This window comes from Lepisosteus platostomus, chromosome 2, assembly GCF_059453375.1.
Source record: "Lepisosteus platostomus isolate fLepPlt1 chromosome 2, fLepPlt1.hap1, whole genome shotgun sequence".
NCBI lineage: Eukaryota > Metazoa > Chordata > Actinopteri > Semionotiformes > Lepisosteidae > Lepisosteus > Lepisosteus platostomus.
In genome coordinates this window covers 65,360,128-65,387,217 of record NC_142612.1, presented here as the reverse complement: position 1 = coordinate 65,387,217, position 27,090 = coordinate 65,360,128, and the positions used below count along the sequence as shown (strand labels likewise).

The following is a 27,090-nucleotide window of genomic DNA, read 5'->3' as shown; positions in this document are numbered from 1 at the left end:
TTACCATGGAGATTTAAGATTAAAACAGAGTTTACCAGAGGATTATCTTCTAAGATTGTTCAGAAATCATACATCCCAGCTAATGTTTATTCTCAGTAAGTCACAGCAAAACTTTTTTTGCTTTTATTTTGTGTGCAGCATCCGACAGCTCTGATATATGAAGGCCAGAGTCTTGTTTATGTAAGCTTTGTGGTATATTTGTAATGCCACTATGAAGATTGAATTGCTGATTCTGTCTAGAATAGTTAGCTTTATGTTTTGTGTGCATTGGCATTTAGCTGTAAATTTACATCCAGGACCAATAATGGATTTAGTCAAGCTGCCAACCAATATCATATCCCAAAACAGGCTCCCTTATTGCCTGCTTAAATAATGTTTCTTGATTTGGTAAATCCTTTCATTAAACAATTCTGTTGAAGAACATCTAAAAGTTTGACATGAATATTGCATTCAATGTAACCTATCATCATAGATGTTGCCATCAATCTAAAATTCTATTCACTAATCATATTCAAGCTCAGATCATCTGTTGAAGTTTGAATACCATATGTATTAGAGAGATGCACCTTCAAATGACAAGTGAAGAAAAGCAGAAACGTCTAGATCCTTCTTCTGAGCAAGAGCTGAAATGAACTGTTTCAATAGATCCTACACAACCTAGTGAGACTCATCAAGCCTTACTTTAGCTACTGTTAAAAGCAAACTGCTGAAAGAAGCCACTCATTTGTCTCTTGGCTCTTGAATCTAATTAATCCCTGGGAACGGCATTTGCCCACTTCCTGAATTCCATACAGATCAGTGGGAGTTACAGGATATAGGGATGTGCTGCTACACTAATATATTTGACTCAATATCAAGCAAAACACTATTCTTCTCGTCTGTTACCCTTGACAGGGCAAAATAATTATATCAGACAGTTGTGGGGAAACATATATTGTGAATTTACGAAAAATAAGTCAATCCTAAAATGAATTATTATTATTTCAGTGTCCATTATGTTCATGTCTGAATAAAAATAAGCCTTGGATCAGTTTTGATATGTGCTGACTCACTGACGCTTCGAAAATGGAGGTGCGAAGCATTGATTTTATTGAAAATAGAGGAGGAGGCATTGATTTTAACTACATGGCATGAAGAGACATGTCCATATTGGTAAGGGCATGACAGGCATTATAGTTCGGGTATATATGTCTAAGCCCTAGAGTCATATTCAAGGTTATTAACCAATATTTTGGAAATAATAGTGGGGGATGATAATCTGACTGTTACATACAGTATGTTCAGTAACCTGAACCATGATTAGTTCCACTAGCATGTTCTGATGTGATTGCCAAGGGGTTATCAACAACTAATAAATCAGAAAAATATCTACTAATTTACATAATTAAGATATTTATCAATTATTACTGTTATAATTATTATTATTTCAGTTGGTACCTTGAAATAATTCTTAATATAGATTTATAATGCATAGAATATGTATATTTGTCAAGTCTTTTTTTGAATTTTATGCTGTAGGGTTTTTATATTCTTGCATCATATTCTGTGTTCTCCTCAGGGACAGTAGATAAAATCTGGTATTAATAAAAGTTATATAACAAAAACAATGTGTGAATATTAGTGTGGCCAGATTGACTGTAATTAGACATTGAGTAAATAAAAGCATAACGCAGTCCTGTCTAAACACTTTTTATGTAAAATTTCTCAAATAACGATCCTTTTCCCTTATGGTGTTACTGTGGAAACTGATGATTTGTAGACAGCTAGATCTCGTTGCTATGGAGACGTGAACATCAAACAGCTGACAGTATGCTTTGGACGTTCACCACCGGGGACCACAAAGTCATGGTTTCAAGAATGGCATAAAAATACTAAACTTTCATAGTATCATTTTTCACACTGATTTTTTTTCTGCAGGTTAAATTTGAGAATTAAAAATGTAGTTGTATGTACCTTCAGGTCCCTGTGGATACCAGCAGCCTGCTCTGCTGTGTGTTTTTTCCTATCAGAGAGTCTCTTGTGGTATTTGTGCTGTAGAGAGAAGGTACTTTACTTCGCATGCATTCTAGTCATGAGAGAAGTGTGATTGGGATGCCACTGCTTGATCTTCACAGAGTACTGCAGTGCTGATTGGCTATGGAAGGCAAAATGTAGTTATAATGGATTTCAAATACTGTATGCCCTCTCTTTGAACATATTTCATGTCAATCTTTTTTCAGAATCAATTCCTGATAGGCAATCATAAGCATAATCTGCAACATATGGGTTAAACATATCTGTGCATTTCATAGGCTAATATTTTTGCTATTTTTTTAATTGATGTACAGTATGTTAACCCAGCAGCACATCATCATGGAGTTTATCATTTGTTAGGTCTGATTAGCTAGTGACCCTAAAATGCGACTTAATAACAGTAACCCCTTGTGTTTATATACTTTAGATTATGACTTTAGTTTCAAAGGATCACAAAGTTCTTTTCATACAGTATAAGAAGAGACAAACTTCATCCACCGCTGATGTGCATCCCCCACAACTACAGAGCAGGTTAGATAGAGATATGAGTAATTGTGTCACCAAACTGAATTAAGGGGGGACAGTGGCATTTAGCCAGGACACTGCAGTTAACACACATATTCTTAGGAATAGTCCCATGAGATCTTTAACAATCAAATAGCCAGGACATCATAGCCAAATCGATGTTAATGATCGTTAACATCATTAAACATCATAGCCAAAGGACAGCATTTCCTACAGCACAGTGTTCACCAGACTGGGGCATTGGTTTAAAATGTACCTGAGGCAGGTGCAACAACTACTAATCTAGCAACACCACTTCAAGCAGCAACCTCCTATTCCTTAGAGGTCTCTGATCTAAGTAAGTACTGACCAGCCGCAGCCTTGCTTAACTGAGATCTGAAAAGATTAATCTACTATTCTTGCTGCCATTCCTGTAGATGCCAGATTTTAAAAACAACTTTGTGCCTGTCAATGACTGGTGCTGAAATAAGAGATGCGGTATAAAAACATGGGGAAAAGCAAGAAGCTTCTTCCTGAAATTAACCAGCATTCAGAAATCACAGCCCACAACATTTGCTTACTAGCTACTACAGGATATACACTGTATGTAGAGTGTTTTGAATCTGGACTGTGCCTCAAACACATAATTTGATATTTTATTTAGAAATGTTTGAAAAATTAACACATTACTTATTCTGCTAGATCTAACTTTACTGCACTCAACAGGCCATGGCTCATCCATGAAACTTCTCTTTTAATATCAAGATTAATGTACTGTTGAAGCTTAAAAATAGTATTTTGTGCAACAGAATGGAAACAGTTCTCTTATAATTATTTCCAAGAAAAATCCAGAAAATCTAAGCCACAAACCTGTCTCTCTCAAAAGTTTTCCTTAATTCTAGTGTTTTTCTGATGCCCAGTATTTATTGTATTAAAAATATGAGAACTATTAGTCACTTTTAAACAAATATGACAAAAGACTGTTTTTATCCTATAAATCATAGTGAGCACAACATTAAAAAACTGTAAAGAATCCCAGTTGCAGATGTAATATAACACCAAATACTGAAAAATATGTAACTGGGGACACAAAATCTCATATAAAATAAGTTTGCTTTGTAATGCTGGTATGAACTGATTGGCCTGTCATTTGTGTCTTTGTAGCAACCAGCAGAACCTGACACTTTCATAAAGAAGACACATTATTCTGTAGATGTTTCTGTGAAAAGATGTGTATTCTGTAATTATTCAATATAACTGCTGTGGTATAGCTAGAGGGACAGAGAAAGCACATTACAGAAAACAAAATGTGATTTTGTAGTAAATCCAATGCCTTATTTACACATTTTCAACTGATTAAAAATAACATATAGTTACATTATCATTATGATAAACATTGCCAGAATTCTGTCCTCATCAGTGCAATAAATGTTAAAAAATAAATTATAATAATAGTTTAATATAATAATATATAATGAACTGTATTTAACATTTTTAAGAGAAATTTAAGATGCTTGAAACCCCAAATTATTAACACAGATTCCTGAGAATTAAAGAATTGCAATTCAAGTAAATGTATCTTGACTGAGTCTCAGACTACTCCAGCAGTTTAACAGATGCACAGATATTTCTGACCTTGAGTACATAGCAAAGGTCACACATGAGAACATGTCATTTGGCAAGAAGCTAATCATTATACTAAACATCTGATCCAGCCATTTCTTCAGTGATCCTAGGGTATTAGCTTTAATTACACAGCTGAGTAACGTGTTCCAGACTCCCACATACTGTGGTGTACGGAAGTGCCTCTAGTTCACAGTCTTTAAAGCTCTTCCAAAGGATTTTGAGTACTTCTGTGTCAAGTTCCTCCATAATTACCTTTCTGCAAAGCAGATCATTGTGTCTTTTCAGTCAGTGTTTCAGTCAGACAGAGACACAGCACTGAAAAGGCCCTTGTTAAGGTAGTGAAGGTAGTTAGTGATTCGCTGATGGCTTCTGACTCAAGGTCACTTAATATTCCTCTCCTTCTGGGTTTAAGTGCTTCCTCCAGGAAGTTCACACAGAAAAAAATCTGCCTGCAGTAGTTCTGTAAAATTATACAGATCTAATTTTATTCCTACCAGACAATTCATAAAAATCTTGATTGTTTTTAATGGGTTATTGTCTTGCTTGCTCAGGGTGTTCCATAAGGCTCTGTGCTTACCTTTTAGTATTTAAAGTAGTATGTAGCCTCATATGCTGGTACAGTATGTTATTTCTTGGGCAGATCATTCGCCATCCAAGACTTGTGCTTCCCTGCTATGCTGTGTGACACCCAATTTTATTTGCAGACCAAATTAGATACTCGTGCTGCAGTTTCTGCACCAGCATCTGTCCTGCATTAAGATATAAAAACAAGATAAATTTCTGTAGCTAAACTTTGACAAGACTGATGTTATGCATATACCGTAGGCACCCAACATCATTTTCCCCTAGATGGTAATTTCAGTGTAGCTGTTAATGGTACTGAAATCAAACCCTAGATGGAAGCTAGAAACCTTAGTCTTATCATTAAAGTACGTCCTAGGGACACATGGGTATTTATCTTCCACCTGAGTAGTACTGTTTAGTTAATACCTTATCTGATGTTGAAATTACTGATCTATTTTTTCCCCAGGATCAGATTACTATTATCCCTTACTTACTGGAGTACCTTCAGTATGTCGAGTATTATATAGCTTGTGTGCTAACAAAACGCACTCTACATCAGTGCATACTTTAATGTCTGTTCTCTTTAAATGTTAAATTATTTTAAGGACATTTTACATGATTACAATCCAACCCTTAATCTGAGATTCAGGTCTTCTGCTTCTGATCACCATGCAGTGGGTTATCGGCAATATGTCTGTTGAACTCATTGCCCATACCAGTAGGAGCCTCTGCAACTGTTAAGAAATTCAGTTTAACCTGTCTTTTTATGAAAAATTGTAATATATATTTTACTTTTACTCTTACTTTCACTAAATCAGTTTCCTGTGCTTTCTCCTTCTTTTTTTTTTTGCTTCTGCTCTGTTAGATGCATGCTACAGTATTTTATATTTACATTAGACTTTATTGAACTCATAAATGAAATTGTTATAACTGTAATCACCTAGCTATGAATGGAAAATTATTTGAAATGCAGAAACTAACCTGATGGTTCAACTCTGAAATGATTGCAGTTGCAATATATTTTTGTTACATGGTTACAAAATGAAGTCTTACTAATGCATTGTTCAATTTGAACAGTTCACGTCTCTTGAACTTAACAGGAGTCAGCATAAACACCTAAATCTTTTTGAAAATTCAGACACATGTTTAATAATCTCCAGTTCTGCCCATATTTAACAGAATACAAATTGAAAGTTGCATTATGTATGGATCACTGCTTTCTTGTGTTTCATTTATTTCTTTTTAATGTAGTCATGAGCTTGCAATAAGCATTTGGCTAAAACTTCTCATCTGTATAAAGCTTGATTTCTGTCATCATATATCTATATTTGCAAAATAAAAATAAAAACTTTCACACTAACTATGGTATTTGAAAAAATAAATGCTTAAAAATCTTTTTTTTTTCCCCAGTGACTGTTCTAGCCATCTTCTCTGAGCTTCGTGTGGACAGAAATTTGTACACAATGCTGTTTGGAGAGAGTGTGCTGAATGATGCTGTTGCCATCGTCTTAACATAGTGAGTACAAAAGCTTGTCACATTATATTAGAGGAAATGTGAACAATGTACAATGATAAAGGTTAATTGAATATATTATGGTTGTTTTCTTTTGGGCTGGAAGGGTAAAACTTTGAATAGCATGACTAAATGCAATTGCTGGCTGGCTGGCTTCTTTTAATCATCTGAAAATCTGATCAAGATGGATCTTTTTGTAGCAGAACTGGTATTGTATCAAAGAACAGGGAGGTCAGTTCAGCAAGTATTTCCTCACATCCTCAGCACAAGGCCACGGCAATAACAGAAAACAAGGAAAGAGAAAGCAAGGAGATCCACATGAAACCCTTAAAAAGAATTTAAAAAAAGAGCCAGTACTGAGAACCAAGAAGGGAGTTACTTTTTGTTGCTCTCCTCTCATTTGATTGACTGATATTTTCTTTGGACTGGCCTTATGCCCAATATACTGCCTTATTAATGAGTACACTGGTGGTTCTGGAAATGCTAACAAGCCTAAAAATAACTCAGGCTGTCTGGGACTAACACTGTTTTCTTACTCAGTCTTACAGCTTTTTAAATGAAAATGTGCAGCAACTGTTTTAAAATGTATTACCCTATAAATATCTCCCTAGGGAGAGCTTGAATTGAGACTAGGTACTATTGCCTTTTTTAAGCCCATGAGTAAGGCAGAACAATTTTTTCAGGTGAATATTAGAGACAAATTGACTGTCCTATCTATCATGGACACATTCATGAGTGGTTTAAAAAATTCTGAGTGTTCAGCAGAGGTGTGGCTGTTAATAGGATATTGCCTTAAATTAACACCTCCCATAATATAATGCCAGTCTTGAATAAATACTGCATTTTCAGCCAGGTTTCAAAATCGGAGACATACTTAAATAAACCTCACATTTAAAAGGCATAAATTGTGGACCAGTGCTTTTAGACCATAGTAAAAAAAGAAACATCTTATGCTGGCCTGTCCAGAAATTTAAGGTGTAGATCTACTGGTTTGATGATGTTATCCAGTCAGTCGGATCTGACTCTCGGCGATTCTATAGGCCATCTCTCGCCACGCTTTCCGGTCTTGGACTTTCTCTTTCAGCTGTTCTATGCCTAAGCAAGTGTCTGTTTTGATGGCGTCGAGCCACCGCGTTTTTTGGCGGCCTCATCTTCTTGTTCCACTGATCCTTCCAAGCATCATTGCTTTCTCCAATGGATCTGATCGCATCACGTGACCAAAATAAGTGAGCCGGAGTCTGGTGATCTTTCCCTCAAGCGAAATTTCTGGCTTGATGAGCTCCAGAACCTCTTTATTGGTGACCCTTGCTGTCCATGGTATCCGTACCAGTCTTCTCCAGCACCATAGCTCGAAAGCATCCATCCTCTTTCGGTCAGCTTTTTTCAGGGTCCAGCTTTCACACCCATACATTGATATGGGGAACACAATAGCATGGACCATTTTGCATTTGGTTGTTAGGCTGATGTCTTTGCTCTTCCAGATTTGGTGCATGCTCAGCATCGCACTATGGCCTAACGCTATTCGTCGCCTGATTTCAGGGCTGCAGTCTCCAGTTCGGTCGATCACGGATCCCAGGAAGCAGAAAACTTTGACGCATTCGATCTCTTCATTATTGATGGTTATTTTGACTGCTCCATTTCCAGCTGTTGTCATGATCTTCGTCTTTTTGATGTTGAGGTGGAGACCCATCTTTTCACTTTCCTTTTTGATTCTTAAAATGAAGTATTTCAGGCCATCACCAATAACAGATTGAAGATGGCAATCTGTTATTGGTTTAGAAACAGTCTATATTTTTCTGTTTATTTGAATCAATTAAAAATGAAATAATAGGACGGGGGGGGCAGTGGTTTGCACTCCTGCCTTGGGTTCATATACAGACCTGGTGTGCTATCTGCATAAAGTTTGTATGTTCTCCCTATATTTGCACGGGTTCCCTCTGGGTGCTCCAGTTTCCTCCCACAGTCCAAAGGCATACTGGTACGTTAATTGGCTTGTGGGAAAACTGGCCCTGGTGTAAGTGTGAGTGTTTGTGTCTTTGTGTGCCCTGCGATTTATTAGCGTCCTGTCCAGGGTTTATCCCTCCTTGCTCCTGATGCTTGCCAGAATAGGCTCAGACTGCCTCTAAACCTGTATTGGATAAAGCAGTCAGAAGATGGATGGACAATAGGACAGTTTACGATACAGGAATGGTCCACTGACCAACACTCCTGGCGATGCAGCTCTTCAGACTGTTACCTAGCATTACAAAGTGCTCACAGCTAACAGTGTGTTAAACAGAAGATATTCTGTAGATATTTAGTAGTATCTAAATTCTGTAGATATTTCCATCGCATGTACGATGCTTGATCTGTTCATTGCCATCTCATCTACGTTGAACAAAAACAATTGAACTCAAATTTCATTTGCATCTCTCCTTTTAATTAAGAAAACATGATGAAAAGGACCCTGGGATACTGTATGTTCAGGGAATAATAGGATGCAAATGTTAAGCTGCTGCCCAAACTTAATGAAGTAGCCTGAAAAGCAATGTTCAGCCCAACATTTGATATTAGGATTTTAATTTATTAGCTCAGAATTTCCAGAAAAAGAATCCCAACATTCATGCTCTTGTTCCTAAGCAAGATGACTCAGAAACCACAAGACCCCTAATGTCATGAATCCCACCCTTGAATAAGAGCCCCAACTGTTTAAGGAAAAGTACCATAAATGCTGCCAAAGCAATAGAAAAACTACAATACACTCAGTTTATTGCTCAAGGCTCAAGGCACGAAAAATAGGTTTCATTTGTTTTTTATTTACGTTTGTACATTTCTTACAAACCATATTGAATCCCAAAAAAAATCAAAAGGAGAAGTCGAATATCAAGTTGCTAATTTATTTGGATGCTAGAGAACACATTCAGAATTTGCTCCTAATTTTCCCGATGTCATGATGTGTGACTTTCAGCTTCCTTCGTGGTGTACCTCCAGAAGATAAGATACAAAGCAGAATCAAAGGAAAGCAGAATCAAGCATTCAGACTGTTTATGTATACTCAGCATGAACTCTCTGTTGTTACAACAAACCACATTTGTGCTTTGAAGCTGTTGCAATACAGGAATTCTGTGTGGCAGAGAAAGATAATTCCTTGACCATACCTGTCTACAAGATAAAGTGTTGGTACTCCGCTACGGTGAGGAAAAGCAAGGCTATCTTTGGAGCTGCTGCTGCTGGCCTTTCTCGGCATTTATCAAAATCAGCAGAAGCCAAACAGCCTGTAATTTACAGTGGAAAAGCTATGGAAAGAAAATTGGTAATAATGATGTTCAGCTTAGAAGATATAAGAATCCCGATAAACCCTTTAAACATCACCTTTTAAAAACTCAGTTTATTGAACTAACAGAAGTCTTTATTTAATTCTGAGTACACTGCCTTCAGGTAACACCTACTGTATTGACCTCCTGTGTTCACTTTTAGTAATTTAAAATCTAATCTGCTAGTAGTTCGAAGGTAATCCAAAATCCTAAGGTTTATTTTTTATAATTGAGTTCAAAATTCACAAAGAAAATAATTACGTCTCTAAAATATGTTAAGGGTAAATATCTTTGGTTTAGAAATAACTTAAGTGCTTTGTTCCACTGAAACTACAGAAGAATCCTTCCAGTTCAATAACTTTGTTCCTTTCAGGTTTTCAGGGAAAGGAAAAGCTGATGACATGATAGATATGGAGTTGTAATTGTCACATTCACAGACTGAGCAGTTTAGCATATGTAAAGTTTAAAACAAGTGGAATCACAGACAAAGTTATTTTAAACAGCTCCTGGCTTTTCACCAGGGAGAGCTCTCTTACAGTTCAATGAATGTCACTTGTAGCGTTAAAACATTTTACAACAAGCCTTCTTTCATTTTTCCATCTGAGATACCACATACTGTACATCCCTGAACAGCATCTGTGCTTCTAAGTGGCAAATACTCATTTCTGAAAAGCAAATATTTATGAGGCTTTAAATAAAATTCTTGTATTCCAGAATTCTGTGCAACTTTTTTCCCCCGTTTTCTGTGAGAGAAAAGCAAAAGCAAAAAAGGTGTCCAGGAAAGAACATCTGGTAAAAAATATTGGCTTTGTTGAATATTTTTTTCTTTGATTTTTGTTTTATTCAAACCACATTAGTTTGAATCAGCATGGCAAGAAATAGGGTGCAGTGCATTACCTCACTTGTTTTCCTGAATTTTCATCCCTACAGTACATTTTCTTTTTCCAAAAGTCTACTGCAAAAAAGGTGTCACTTTTTAAGTATTTCATTATGTATTTTCAATGTTTTTCAGTTCAATATCAGCCTACAGCCCAAGAGGAGACCGTTATGCCTTTGATGGAAGTGCATTCTTCCATTCCATTGGCCAATTCATTGGAATTGTTTCTGGCTCTTTCGCCATTGGATCAGCTTTTACCATTATTACAGCTTTGATATCCTTTTCATCTGTCTTTCCGCCATCAGGTTTCAGAATTAGAATTATATTTATTATAGCGTTGTAGAAACTCTACATATTTTTTACGCTAATTATTAACTATGAGATGCTGAATGATGAGCATGCCATTGTAACAGATTTTGATATTCCTCTGCCATTCTTTCAGTATTCCCTGACTTCTGAAGGTGAATTGTAACAAAGTGTGACAATGCACACGTAGTAAGAAATGTATGCTTGCGAATCTGCACGCATGAAGGTGATGAAAAGGCAGATTTGCACGTCAACGATGCAGCAATCTCACAGCTCGGTGAACAAGAAAGCAGGGAATGTTGCCTCGTGAGGCTTTGGCTGTTCCAACTGTCATTAAACTCCAGCAGTGCCTCATACTGACTGGAAGCACCTGTTAAAATCCAACAATCAAGTAATTTTCTTCATCTGAGGGATCATTTACAAAAAGTAGCAAGTATGAAGTAAAAAGATAACACGAGGACCATTTTCTTCAGCTTAAAGATCATTTCCAAAAAGTAGTAAGTGTGTAGTATAAAATCTAACAGTAGGATACTTTCTTCAATTACGGGATAATTTACAAAACAAAGTGACTTGTAGTCTTAATATCTGCTTAAGGGACTTTATCATTTGAGCACCTGTGGATTGAGTTCAATAGGTGTGTACTGTTATGTGAACATGAGCTACCACCATATTGACCATTTTCCATTTGCTTTAAAGATTGGATGGAGGAGCATAGCTAGTTGAATGTTTGTGATTGAATTGGTTCACAGAAATGATGGCAAAGCGAAAACATACAAAATAAAGTAATGCTGCCTAATATACATCTGGAATATGATGTGCCAGCCCATCCCATTTTCTAACAGCTGACTCCTCCTCCTGGAGGAATCCCAGGTGCTGCCAGGCCAGCTGTGGGATATAGTGTAATCCCTCCAGCATCTCCTGGGTCTGCCCTCGGGTCTCTTCCCATTGACTTGTGCCCAGTACATCACCAGCAAGGCAACTGGGGGGCATATTCACCAGATGTCTGAACCACCACAACTGGCTATATGTGAATATAATGTTGCATTTTTATGGTGTTTATATGACGTTTCATGTTAAACATGTTTAATTGTTTAGAATATGAATTAAATATGACGATCTGTTATATAGTGGCGGTGAAATAATATACGATCATTTTCTAGATTGGTAATAGTTTGGTAATAGTTTATTTCTGTATTTTCTGTGTTAAGAAAAGTAATAACTCAGAATGCGTCCCTGAGTAGGTTTCGATCAGCTGTGTAACCTTGCTTCGCTTTTGTTTTCTTTGTAAATAGAATCCTGTGAAAAATTAAATTGATGAAGCGATCGAAGCCTGAAAAGCTGAATTCAGTTCTTATGAAATTGTTTAGTAACTTTTCAAAGGACCATACTTCTTCCTTCTGCAGAAATCAGCTCATCGCTGATTATTTTTTCTTTGATATTTAACATTTGGTACTTTTTTATTTCTCATCTTGATACAATTTTACAATGTTTGATAAGACACATAAATTCAGTATAACAAACATTTGTTGTTGTCAGTAGTATGAATTTATGCAAATTCCTAAGTGATGGGCCCAGTGTTTTTTTTACAGTTTTGATAGAAATGTTTATTCCCAGAAAGGCTTATGATTTATTTTTTTCAGATTGCTCAATGTTTTGACCTACCATTCTCTGTACTGTCTTAATGTGGCTGGTTCAAACTTTATGTCATTTAGATGTTGTGTTTCTATTGTTAAATATAATCTCATGTTGTTTATATAAGGAGGGCATTTTATCCTAAAACGTGTTGCAAATTGTGAGAGATGATGTTAAGATCTTGTAGCTTGAATACATGGCAAAATACAGTCTTATTTTACTGCTATGAGTGGACAGCCTTTAAGCAGTCAGGTTCCTTGTCATTGATCTGAGGAGACAAATTGTACTGGGAATCTTTCAATTTTCCATTTGTAATTTATTTGAAATGGCTTTTAGACTTAAATCTATATCATATTGTGCTTATTTGAACATATTGCTTGGATAAGACATCCTAAAGGCTTTTTTTCTAGGTCTCAGTCATTTGCTTCCTGAAGGATGCCTATAAGAATTAGAGGAATGAACCATTGGATTTGTCCATCCATTAAATACTGTAGGTAATGTTGAAGTCCATAACTCAGGCAATCAACATCAATCAGTCGTTTACTGATTGATTCACTTACCAATATCATCAATAACAATGTGCAAATAAAATGCTTTTTTTGCAAATAAAACAAAAAAAAGATAATTAAAAGAAAAGACTTGAATATTTGTACAAATGCACATTCTTGTGAGAGTAATGCTGCAGAATGTGAATGAGATTTGCGAACAGACTAAAACTAAATGAATTAAAGACAACTGTGTGACAGAAGAGTAAGTTTGGTAATTATTGGAATTAATTAACTTTGCCTCTCTAGAGAAACTGCATAATGCATTAACTGAAGAAGCATCATATTAAACTTTTCCCAGTGAAAAGATTCAGTTATGTATTCAAGTTGGAATGTGCGGATATTTATTGTTTTCTTTAACCTCTCATGCTTACCTGACTAAGTTTACGAGACTGTATGAATACCCAATGCTGGAAACTGGCCTCTTCTTCCTGCTGTCCTGGAGTGCGTTTCTCTCAGCTGAGGCCTGTGGATTGAGTGGTAAGTAGCTTACAGTCAGTTCAAGTTTGGCTCTGGGATCACGACATATTAACCCAATGCTTGTCTCAGGAGCCTGAACTATTTCTATAATTTGATCACACTTAGAACTGCAGGCTTAAAAAGGTAACACCTGCTTTGAAGGAATCACCTCTCTGGAAGTCTGTATTACTTACAGTACTTAACAGGAAACTCTTTTGAGGTTTTGCAAGGGCATTCAGTCACATTTAATTTTAAACATGTAGCCCAAGTGGTTCTAATGGCTTAACTAAAGGCATATTGCGGGGTACTTTTCTTCATTTTGATTTTTCCTCACCAATGTTCTAGTCAATAAAGTAACTCAAAGCTTTGTCCTACTTTGGCCTTTCTTGTATACATTGGGCTGTAAAACAACTCATTGTTCAAATCAAATACCTGTGGTATTTCCTAGTTCAAATCATAAATGAAAAGTAATGTTAGCAAATAAACATTATTCAGGTCACTTTACAAAATGTCCAGCTAGAAAATCATTCATTTTCTTGGTACAAACACAAGATGAAACCCTTCTGTTCAGTCTTTTATATATACGGTAGTATGCGTTTTAGCTACTGTGTTAAAAAATTAGTCGGGATAACAACAATATTGAAGTATTCTTTGCAATATGACCTTTAATATTAACGTCTGGGCTTTAGACATCTCCAAGAAACATTAGTTCATCTATTAAATTCCTTTCAGACTTTAAGAAAACCATGTAAGTCAAAACATCATAAGACTGCTTAAGTGCTTTTCTACTAGGTTCAATTCCAATTATGGATGTTTGAGGTTATCTATAATATTTGCAAGACAGCACAAGCATACTTTTAATTAGGTTATTACTGTCAGTAGGAGTCCTCTAAGCTACAAAATGAACACATGTATTAAATGAATTTCACTAATTGAAGTCTTGGATAATAAATCTTATTTGCTTTATTTCTTTTTTGTGAAGATCTTGGATCTACTTTTCATTAGGAATTAGCTATAAACGAGTTCAAATTATTAAAATTCACAAAGTTGCAAAAGTCTTAGACATTTTTGCATTGTTCTACTCTTCTTTATATAGAAACAATTCTGTGGTGATATTCTGTTGAAATTTTATCCATTTCATTTAAGCTAATAGTTAATCCAGATAAATCAGTATACACTATTATAGTGCTAAAGAGAGCTTTTACTGTAGCTCTATGGCTGTGAAGAGAGGATCAAATGATGTTAATAACAGGGACAACCTGACTATGAATCAGTGCAGTTTGATTAGTAAATGTGTTTAGAGACAGTATTTACCATATACAGTATTAACACCTCAAGGTAAACTATACAAGAATAGCTGTGATCAGGTTTTTACCATCAGGCTGATATGATGGTAGAACACACCAATGTAGGCTATGTGTAAGTTAGTAAATGCTAAAATTAAATTGTAAATCTTAATTGTGTCAAAATTCTTGTAGAGTAGTAAATCTGTCATGATGGAATTTTCTTGTTCTGAAAGGCACATTTTAATGTAAAGAAACACACAATTGAACTAAAACAGTAATTAGCTGGGTGATGTGACTTCATTCTTCTTCAGTGTACTTTTCATTAAACACAATCAGGAGTGTTAATAGACTATTTCAGACCTAATAATATATTCATGTAACAGACATTTATACAAACTTTCCCACAGTTATTCTTCCAACATTGGCTTTAGAAGGTGATTTGTGTAAATGGAGTTTATCTATTTTGAAGTCCCTTAATTTGCATATAGTCTAATAAGATATGAAGTTGATCATAATTAATCAGAATATTGTTGAACTTGTTTATCTCTCCCAGTTTCAGTTTGGGTATTGAAATCCCTTAATGTGATGATCATGCTTCAAAGCACCAGAATCTCAGTAATAAGTTTTTGTGCTCCAAATGTATAAGTTGAACAAATTGTGATGAAAATCCAAATTGTGTTATGTGTTGCAATCTGGGAAGTTAAAATTTAACACCTTCTGAGGTTATAAGCCACTCCGGTTATAGTGTCACTTATAAAATTAAGTTTCTTACACTTGATACTGGTCTTAAAGATGTGCATGAGTTTTATAGCAGTGGATCGTTCGCGTTTGGTGCTGTAGTTGAAAATAAACTAAAAACTTTAGTACAGAGAAAATAAATCACAATGAAACTTGATTTGCAGCAAATGATGTTTATATGTAAATACAATATTTATAAATACAATATTTGTACCACAGTTCAGGCCTATTAATGTTTCAACCTTGTGTTTAAATAAACTTCCATTCTTTCTTCTGTAGGAATTGTTGCAGTTCTTTCCTGTGGTATTACTCAAGCTCGCTACACTTACTACAATCTATCTACTGAAGCCAAAGGAAGAACAAAGCAGGTGAGAGAATTCTTAAACATGGCACACGGATCAATCAAAGGTGTTTCAAATACCTTTACTGCTAGTGTATGGAGTCTTCTTTCATTCTGTATGTCACTTTTCTACCTCTAATGTGCACTTTAAAAAAAATGTTAACACAGGCAGTTGAGAAAGCTTGATTGTCCCCAAAGTGTTGTGATACAAACCACTTACACGGAAACGCAATAAAAATGCAAAATGTTGCCTTAAAAGAAACAGTTTAATAAATAATCCAGTAACTTCTGTTCCCAACCTGAATTAAAATAGATGCTTAAGCAATGTTTCGCTGTTTGGAGAAAGATTTTGTCAGTGTTGTTTCTGACAGGTGTATGTGAATCTCATGAAATGTCATTCAGGGCGAAGATGTCATGGTCCACATCTGCCTGCCCACCACCAGCATTTTAACCAGACAGAAGGGCTCTGATGCTGTAGACAATATCTAAATTTAATTATTAATTTAAATCTAAAAAATGATTCCCTATTTATTAACTTTAAAATTACTTTTGAAATGATTTGTGGTAATATGTATGTGTAAAACATATCTAAATAAATTATACAAATGAGGATTGGTGTTCATGAAATGATACTGAGAGGAAACTAATTTAAGACGTATATTGCTTTCCTGTTCTGAAAATTAAATTTTGCATGTTATCTGTCTTGCTCAGCTCATGTTTTCTTAGTTATTATTTTCTAGTGGATTCAAAGGAGATTTAATTACCAGTTCTAAGTCTGATATTAAGAAAGTTTCACTGTGCATACTTTCACTCAGTTACTTTGCCCTTGTGGTGTGTTGCAGTGTACTGTACCTTACTTAAAATGGTCACAGCAGATGGAGAGAAAAGTAGCACACAATCTTCTTCACCAATTGACTGAATCACAAGAAAAAGCTCATTTATTTTACACTGACTTCAGGCTATGTGTAGGCTGAATTCAGCCTTCTTCACTTCAAAGAGTATCTAGAATGCTATTTTTTTAACTATGCTGCCTTTTCAGTTTATTAGGGAAATGTTTTTCAGCAGTAATGGACATACTAATTCTACATTAATAATTAAATGTGGGGGAAAAGAATCATCAGCACATGATCTTTAGGGCATTCAAAGTACTTGATGTATTTAGTTTTAGAAAACCACATTATACTCTAATTATTAAATGGAGAGAGATTGAGACTATCTCCAAAAAATCAGCATTTCCTCATCACTGAGTTACAAAGAATCACATCTCCCGAATATCAGTAGCTGATCAAATTGTTTCAATGGTCACTGTAAGTAGTCTAGTTTTATTCTATGACTTCATTCTCTCATCTAAACTAGAGAACAGCACAAGATGGATGGTGGTGCTGATTGGGATGGTGTCTGGCAAAATATTTTCTTCTAAAAATCTAGCACACCAGCTAATCCGTTCTAGACTTGCACATAGTCAATCCATTCCAGGGTTTCCAGTTGAAGATTGCTCGCTACACTCTGTCACAGAGGTGTCTACAGTATCTGCATGGTTGAAGCAAAGATACCCAATGAATGTACTATTTTCATAAATTTTGACACCATGGTCAGTCACTTTTTCTTACCTTTACAGCCTCCTTAATGATCTCTATTTTCTACTTTTTTTCTGTGCACTCCTGTTTTCTGGATGTGGTTGTATTTTGCATCTGTTGTTGCTTTTTTCCATTTCTTCTATTTTTGAAAATTAAGAAATGAAAAAGGAAGAGTGACAGATACTGTGACAAGAGGTTCCAAAATGAGCTTTGTTCTCTGTCAGCTTCAGCTCTTGCTTTATGTTTAGATCAGCCAAGGAGGGTTAAGAGAGTTAAGCCCATCAGATATCTAACTTCATTTCATTGTAACCATTATCATACTGTATGAACAACCGAACTGCATCCATCAGTGTTTGTTGGAGAGGGGAATGTCAGTTTTCATGTGTGACAAGACAGAGATGTTGACTCAATAGATTTAAGATGCTCTTTTGTCAAGGATTAGCGTTTCATTAATCTTTGATAGCAGTGTGTGTTCAGCACATTAAAAAGAAGTGCCTTTGTTTGCCAAACAGACAATTTCAAGGTTCTGCAGAGTGGTGCAAAGTTACTGATTTTGCTGTCAGTGCGATTTACTCAATAAAGGATAAAGACACTGGTCTTGGCCAGATAAGAATATTGTTGATTTAAGCTGTGTATATAAGAACATAGGAAAGGTTCAAAATCAATGGATCTAGCTCTTTTTGTTTTGTTCCAAACTTGATCCAGACTCCCTTTATATAAGAAAGCATTTTAACTCTTGCACTACATTTGTAATTTAAACTGTACTAAACTACATTAGTAATTGGTCTAAAATAGAAAAGTTGTTGCTGGCTGTTTTATAACAGCTGAGTTATATACATGTAAATGCTGCATTGTTTCTTTGTTAATCAATTTTGCTATGTATTTGTGTATAACTATACTGGCAAATGGAGAAAAGTGTGCGACATGATGTGGTTTTCACTTCTTGCGGTAATGCTCATTAATAACAAATAGAAGTCTGGCTTTTTCTTAAGCCATATTCTTTCTGCACTCATTACTTTTAAAGCTTAAGAGATTTATTTTGCTTTCATAACGTGTGGGGTAAGCTTTGAAATACAAAGAAATGAGTGCCAGGAGCCCCTATCCAAATACAGTATCTGATTACACTATAGATCACACTATAGATATGATGGTAACACATACAGAGGATTTACATGGAATATTAAATATATTAAATACACTGTATTTATTATAGTTTCTATTCAGGAGAGAAAAAAATAGCATAAATTAAAAGTTCCATCTACTGAAATACTTGTGTGTTAATAATTTTTAACAGTTTTAATGGCAGCTATGGCAACTGGAAAATAACATTTTAAATCTCAAATTATTATGTACAATTTCCTTGAACTGAAGAAGGCACATCAATGTAAAAATCCACTCCTTTAAAGTCTTCATCTGACAGACACCAATAGATAAAAGCACCTTATGACTATTGACTACACAAGGACATCTGAAATTCACTGTGGAAAGCAAAATACTGCAGTTGAGGATCTAGAAGTGACTTTGAGAAGCATCTGATATATGTTACCTAAAAAATCATTACTATTATTTATGTAAAATGCAAAGTGAAATATGTTTATTGGCATTAAAATGACCTAGCACAGTTTGAAAGCATGCAGTACTACATTTTCAGAGGAAGAAACCTATTTACTGTATGTAGCCGAATTAGCTTTGATTTTGGTTAATTAGCCTGAATTAACCTTCAGAAATACTTCCTGTTAAGAGTTTTTAGGGATTTTTCTTTATCTTATATCTAAAAAACGCTTAATCCTAGTTTAACATTTTCTTTGCCAGGAAGCATATTTACAAGTATGTACAGGATGTTATCCTGTTCCTTGAAGACAAAGTTTGTTGACAGCTGCTTAATCAGTGCAGGAATTCTGTAGCTATGGAAGCATGGAGGAGTAAGATAGGCACAGAGAAGTGGTCCAGGAAAACTCAGCTATGACCTCAGAGAAGTGACCTGTAGGACAGGGATACACAGCAGGAAAAGGAGGGTAGTTTTTTGTTCTGCCTTGAAAGGCAGAAACTTGAGGGAATTATCAATTTTTTTTATTTGAATGATCAGACTTTTGGCTTAAGAAGGAAAAGACTGACAGTACAGGACTTTTTTTTGGACTACAAGTAACTTCTGTGATTTTTTTGTAATAGTCGTTAAGCAGCTTAGCTACCCAGGTGACAGAGGGAGCTCAGTGCTCCAGCAGAGAGATTTTTTTTTCTCTTATAATAATATTGTTTATGTTGACTGTTATTCAACCAGTTGAAACTGACAAGACGCCTCCGATATGAAAAAGGACTTGTGCAACAGTGCATAAAAGACTGGATTCTGTCAGTTGAAATGTCTTATGTTGTAACACCCTGCCTATTAAAAGTCACACATATTACCACTTCCCTGCACGATTTAAACTGTGGAATGTGGGCATAGGTTGTGCAGGCTGGGAAAAAATAACATTGAAGAAATTATTGAAACAGCTGTTTCCAGCCAATCCAGCCAAGACAAAACCAACAAACAGCCAACAACATGAGGTCAAATAATGGCTACAAGAGGCCGGCCAGTGGCAACAAGGAATTTATCAACTGCCGTTGGAGAAATAAAGGCAGATGTCCAGATACTTCACGAGGCACTGCACTTCAGTGGCTACAGATTACCTTCCCATAGCATAAAGGGGTTACAAAATTCAGGCACTATTATGATCAGTCAGTCACCAGAAAAGATGAATGGTAATGCCATTCCATTGTCCATTTGTAGCACTCAACATCCCCTGCATTCACAGAGATACTGTAGAGTTAAAACCTATTTGTACCATAGACATACGGTACAGCTATCCATGATGCGCTTCCTGTTGGTAGTAAAGAAGCTAAAGAAACTTAAGCACATCATCCTGAAAGCAACCGGGCTGGTGAAAAGGTTCAATAGAAAATGGAAGAGCACACTTAGTTGAGACACATGGATGGACCTTGAACCATTTGAAGGAGTTCTCCTCCTTCAAACTGTTGTACACCTTACACCCCGAAGAGTTATAGAACATGACCAAGGAGAGAATCGGATGATGGAGAGAAACAAGAAAAAGTTTAGTCAGAGATCCAACAACAGCAAATTACAGTCGACTCTCAATTTACGCACTGTCGATTTACGCAGTCGGTTCAGAAAATAAAAAATATTGACAAAATATTTTAATCTCTGAAAGTGTGTCTAGCACACCTGTGTGAACTGGTTAGTGAGCATATCCAGTTGTCTTATTTACTTTTATTTACTGTTTTTAAACTTACAAGTATATTTAATATTGGCTTTACACGCTACCCAAAATTCTTAACCGTCATATAAGTAACGAGTCAACTTTACTGACTCCTGTAAAGCTCTAAGTACCAGACATATCATTATTGTTCTCTTGCACTTCATTTTGGTTCTGACATGTAAACCATCTTTATTAGGAATACGCAAAACACTTCTAGTCATTATGAATTTATGATTTTTTATTAATACTTATCCCCTTTTCAGGATATTTTCAGACATAAACTGGTCAGTTTTTTCCTGGTATGCGCATGCTTGTTATATGTTTTTTCTCCTTCATTACCATTGCCTTTCTCGTGTATTATTTTCATTATTTATAGACTTAATTATTAATAATTAAATAATATGTGAATAATGGTTATTGTTCACAGCTGTTTGAATTCATGAACTTCATCGGAGAGAACTTCATTTTCTGTTACATGGGATTGTCCCTGTTTACATTTCAAAACCACGGGTTCAATTCAATCTTCATCACAGGTGCCTTTGTATCCTTTCTGTGGCTTTTTGAGTTGTTGATCACATTCCCCAATGCTAGTGTTTATAAAGAGAATATAGGAAAATACAAACACTTACTGTATATAAATATATATTTGAAGCATGTAAAATTAAAATAGTGGACTTTGATATTTGGCTCTTAATATAAAGCTGTATTGATAATTTAGAGAGAGACTATTATTCCATTAAGCTGTGATATTGTACTATTAAGTATTTCATGTTGTTTGTATTTGTCTTATTGCACTTTAAAATCATAATTTGGAATCATGGTGCTTGAATCTGCAAATGCAAAACAACTTGAGTATTAAATGCCTTCAGTGTTATACATGGATACTTTCCATTTAATGACACCATTGATTTCAATGTATTACATAGGTTGCTCTATGTGAACACCCTTAAACCTACAGAAAACCGAAGGGCAATTTTCATAGGAACCAAGCTTAAGGTGTTTTAAGTGGTTTCTAATTCAATCTAATTAGATTTAACTAAATCTAATTAAAACAAGTAATTTTGCTTGTTTCTAATATTCCTTTCTTACCACAAAGCTTTACGGTATTAATGGTTATAGTTTTATGCTTAGAATTACCCAATCATCAGTCCAGATTTCCAGATCCAGACAGACCAAGACAGAGTTTCCTTTCCAAAACATCTCTACAGGCTGATCCTTTCTCCCTGCAGAAATCCTTTTTCTCTGCTGTGTCAATTTCCCTGTCTTCCCTGTCGAAAATAAAATATTGATTTGAGTCAGTGCACTCCATTTCCATACAGTATGTGAGTTTTTTGAATGGGGGGCATTTTTACAATTACACACAAAATCATTCATGCCCTTAGATTGAAACACTAATTAGTGGTATTCACTAATTTATTTAGATTAATAAATAGTGTTTATTTAGCATAACTTGTAAATCAATTATGTTTTATTTTAATGAGCATTGCTGACCTACTCATCCTAGTAAAATGTAGTAACATTTCAAGGAGAATTAAGTAATTTTTGACAGATGTTGACAGTATTTGTGAGTTCGACTTCATCTGTGGATGTGCGGACATTCTCTAATGTGTATAATCTATTATCTATGATCAGGAGGAGACGCTGGTAAGGCTTACAGCCTACTGAAGCCTATGTTGCAAGACAGAGGCTGAGACAGAGGCTGACTGCTGTTCCTCTGGGTGGGACACGAGCCCATTAAAAGCCTATGAGCATCATTTAGAAAACCAATTAATCGCGGTCAGAATGTCACTGTAAGGAAACCAAAGTGCCTAGAAAGAACCTACATTTACACAGGGAGAATAGAAAGATGTTATTTTTAGGAGTCCCAGACCACTAATACAGGACACACAGAGCTATAAGGTAGCAATGCCATTCCTCAGGCTATCAGGCTAACTTCATAAAGAAGTTTATAACAGTTAATAATTTTTTTTAAATCAATTTCAGGTTGGTACTGTACATCAGTATTGACAAAATCTGTTAAAGTTAATTAGTGTTTTTTTCTCCTGTGACTGTGTCTATAGAGCAGGTCTCTTTTTTACACAAGACATTTAATTATTATTTGTCATTTTCAGATGAGGATATTGGCTTTTACATTAGTTTCAGATTGAACAACACTAAGATTATTACTCTGGTATTTTGACATCCCAATCTGGAAGGCCAAACTTAATTTGACTGAGGGAAAGAAAATGATTCTTGGTTCATGTGGCTTTTATTGCTGTTGTATTTGTACAATATATTACTTTAGTTTCCTGACAGTCTGATATGGCAACCATCCAAAAAGGTTTTCTTTGCAAGACTAATACCCAGATGGTCAGTAATTATTATTCCAAATGCCTTTTGTAAAGCCAAAATAAAAATCATTTTTGACAGCCATGCTGATCCTATCTATTTGTCTTTGGATTTAAGGTAAATATTTGATATCATTTAAAGATTTTCCTTTTGTGTAAGAGTAACCTTAAATTGTATTTAGAGATGTTTTTCTTGCTGGATTTAGAAAATACATATCCGATTATAGATATGCATACACTGTGGGCTATGTAGATCAATAAAATCCTTTATCTTTTTGAGATGAAGAGCTTTTATCTAAAATAATGGCAGTCAAAATTATAGGTGAAATGAGTCAGAATGAGAGGAAATTAGTTTAAATTAAATTAAATATATTTTTGTGCCCCAAAAGATTATTTACTGTCGAGCTTAAACCATGAAGTGAAGATAGAAACAGTTTGATCTAAGTACAAAACTACAGATATTCCAGCCAGTCCTGTTTCAACTATGAATAGATGTTCAAGCTATACAGTGTTTAGAATTTAAGGTACACTATGCAGCTAAGTTAGATGTAGACTGATTTATGAAAAGGACAGGAATGCTTTCGGGTTTGAGATTCACTGCAGATTCACTTCAGTATCCACTGTTTTAAATACAAAACATTACTTTTCCCTGTACATTTCTCATTACATATATTTATATATGTACTGTATCTTATTAAATACATTTCTTATGAATCCACAGTGTGTACTCCATAGTAACACCTGACAAATTTATAATCTGACTCACGTTTGATGAAGATAACTTCACTAGGCTTTAAAAGTGATATCAGAAGGCACCAGGACTCCAAGAACTGGATAAGCATGTCAGGAAGGGAAATAGTACTCAAAAAAAAGTTTAAATCTAACTCATGTAGCCAGGATTCTCAACAGAAAGTACTTCCGAATCTAGGAATAAAACTACAGAATTTGTGTTCAGCTTTTTCCTTAGATATTTTAATAAAACAGGCTGTTACATATTAAAGCAGTAGGAGATAGTTACATGAAATATTTTAACTTAAATATCCCCTCTACTTGTTCCACTAAGTGTTCCTTAAGGTTAAAAGTGTTACACAGCATCTTAACACATTTAAATCAATAGCCCATTTATGTGGAGAGAAAGCGTACTGTATTTAATACTTAAATTGTTCTATATTTCTAGAGCTTTATACAACATGTCTCTGGCTTTAAGCATGAGGGACCTGCAGTGGCATTATTAAACATTCCTTTTTTTCAAGCATAGACTGTACATGCATGTATAATACACACAGCACTTTCGTTCTGTTCCACTGTATACTAAACATAGGCTAGAGGCTTCAGAGCTAAAACATTGCTTGTTACATGAATTGTTTTTGTTATAATATGGCCAGCAAGAATGTTCCTTAAGTTTTCCTTAAGTTGTAAATCCTACAGCTGTCTATATTTGTTGCCAGAGCCTGCAATATATACCCACTTTCCTTCCTGCTCAATCTGGGAAGAGCAAACAAGATCACCCCGAAAGTCCAACACATGATGATGTTCTCAGGTACGCTGTGGAGTAATTTTCCGTTTCTGGGACTTCAAGCAATTTGATGGGAGGACATAAGTATGTGTCTGTGTCTGAAGAAGGCAATTTTGCTGATAGTGTTTTGATCATTTTAAGGCCTGAGATACACTGTTAAATGATGTACTGTAGGGCTCTTTTCAAGGGGCTTCTGTTGGAAGAGCTCTTCCACCTTTCTCATTCTGTGCTGAGTAATTGCAGGGGCTTCTGCTGGAGAGCCAAGTCTTAGGGACAAAAGTGGTTTTTTTTATTTGATTTAAACTAAGAAAGCAACACAGGAAGCCCATGTTTACATTTCCCAATCTTGTGACTTCCCAAAGGCCTCCGGGGAGCAGTGGCCTTTGCTCTGGCGATCCGGGACACCTCCACTGAAGCAAGACAGATCATGCTCACCACAACACTGCTCATTGTGTTCTTCACAGTCTGGATCTTAGGTGGCGGCACCTATCCGATGTTGACGGTGTTGAATATCAGGTTAGTTTGTTCTGGCTTTGTAGAGGAGATACAAAAGGGTTTAAATAATGTCAGCTTGCCCGTTGATTTAACAGTTACATGGTTTATTTTCAGTCTTGGGGAAGATAAAATTTGCTTGAGATGCTCAACATCTAAAAGGTTATTACCGGGCAATTTTATGCATTTGCAGAAACACTAAAATGACGTATATGTACAGGACGAAGCTAGGCCTGTTGAACGTTTTGTTATACATAATAATGTGAATTAACAATTAATTGAATCAGAAAATGTAGTCCTTTGGCATCTGTTCTGCACTGCATCCTCTATCTCTTGTACAGTATGTACACTTTGATATAGACAACTTAAGTACAGTAAACTCTCTTGTATCTGATAATCATGCACCCAAAACCTCAAGCACCCAGGAAACAAAATGAAAGAAATTAATGATAAATAAGAACATCACAATAAATGAATAAAAAAATCTTGGCTCAAGTTGGAATCCTGCAGGTATCGCAGTGCTTTGCTTGGTAACAGTATTTGATCCTGCATCCATTATTTGATCCCTCAACCTCCACTCAGCCTTCTCCTCCACCGACACCTGCTGAACGCTCTTCTCCTTTAGCCTTCAGGTTTTTCTTCTGTTGACAACTCTGACAAGGTCAAACCTGAGTGCTCTGAAGTATATATGTGCAAAGACTTAGTGTTAAGGACTGTTATGTTAAGAAATTGGTTTTTCACTCTCATGTTAGGTATAACAATTAAAAGTGAATTTATACTTAAGTGCCCATGATTATTTATTACATTACTGAAGCTTCGTCAGGGGATGGTGATGGTGATTTTTGTTTTACCATATTTTCATTACATTATTATATTACAAGACTTAATTTCAGATTTTTTTATCATTGTGGTGTTGTCCTAATCATTATGATTTAGGTGGGCTGTCATTGCATATCAGTTTTCTTAAAACTCATCTACCCACAAAATCGTTGATGCTGGGACCCCTTCAACCCCATTTCTTCCAGATACAAGGGAGTTTACTGTGTCACTACAAAAGGGACCTAAATAGGCAAGTCCGATGAAAAAAAAGGTTTTGTGGCTGTATTACAATTGATGCTTGACGATGTTTAATAGCATCTGATTTTGTTTCGTTTATGGATATGAGGGGACTCATTTCCATAAAAGAAATCTCATTTAATGTCTTGATAAAGGCTTATAATCTTGCAAATCACACCTCCCTTGCTAATTTGTGGATTTTATCGAATAGTTTACACACAGCTGTTGTCGGAGCCCTGTATCAAACCGTTAAAAGCTTTTTCCTCAGTCAGAAGTTTCTGTTCCTCCCACAGTCCTCCTCCAAATATATTGAAACATCTGAATGTTTCAGAAGCAATAATGAATAATGCAATTGCTTGATGGGAGTCTAATATTAGCATCATGTCCTGTGTGTCATTTAAGGTTGTGATCTTCATGGGGGGATGTACAATAAAATAAAATGTAACAACAGCTGCAGTTCCAGAAAGCTCAAGTGTGGAAAACTCCCACATAATACTTAAAAAACATTCATCTGAAACATCAGAGGTTCTGTATATTATCATCAGACCAGGTCAGATGTGCGCAACTGAATATACAGTACCTCTCATGAGACCAAACATTCATAACATCCAAACTATAAATAAAATAGCTAACAATAGACATCAGTGATATATGTAATGATTATTAGTTGACATTTGCAAACAAACAACAAAGTACAAACCCGGAGCGCTAATGCTGCCTTTCTCTGTGAAATTTCCATTTTGTTTGGTCTTTGGTTTAAAGAGGAAGATGAACATAATTTTATTACCATTGGATCTTTAGACCTAACTGTAGTGTAAACATTTATCCAAACAATTCTTAATTGGTGTCAGTGTTCATCTAGTAAGTATAAGCTGGGGGAAAATGTTGCATTTAATTTAAAGTACATTAGACAGGCACTGACATGTGGTACTCACTACAGCCTGTCTGAATAACTATGTTTGCTCATTAAGGAATAGGAATGAAAATGATTATCTGAGTTTATTCTGGGTGGAACTTTTAAGTAATGCTGACAAAAAGGAAGACTTGCTATCTACAGCAGAGTTGAAGATATTTCATCTTAGTCTGCCGTTTGAAAAAGGCAAAAAAGTATATGGAGCTTATTTCCTGAAGATGATTAAAATACGGTTTGAGTGGCACATCTTAGAATTGTG

The 27,090-nt window shown here is 35.5% G+C and overlaps 1 protein-coding gene across 2 annotated transcripts in view; it reads left to right on the top strand.

Annotated features, from left to right (window-relative positions):
- Positions 1 to 27,090, top strand: part of LOC148676812 (sodium/hydrogen exchanger 9-like) — an 89,950-nt gene that overhangs the window by 20,863 nt on the left and 41,997 nt on the right. For both annotated transcript variants that reach the window (XM_088613547.1, XM_088613556.1), the window contains exons 6-12: positions 6,118 to 6,223; positions 10,526 to 10,664; positions 13,248 to 13,353; positions 15,636 to 15,724; positions 20,955 to 21,068; positions 24,283 to 24,394; positions 24,733 to 24,886. In XM_088613547.1, the coding sequence (XP_088469673.1) occupies positions 6,118 to 6,223; positions 10,526 to 10,664; positions 13,248 to 13,353; positions 15,636 to 15,724; positions 20,955 to 21,068; positions 24,283 to 24,394; positions 24,733 to 24,886 (820 nt within the window). The remainder of the gene's footprint in view (positions 1 to 6,117; positions 6,224 to 10,525; positions 10,665 to 13,247; positions 13,354 to 15,635; positions 15,725 to 20,954; positions 21,069 to 24,282; positions 24,395 to 24,732; positions 24,887 to 27,090) is intronic.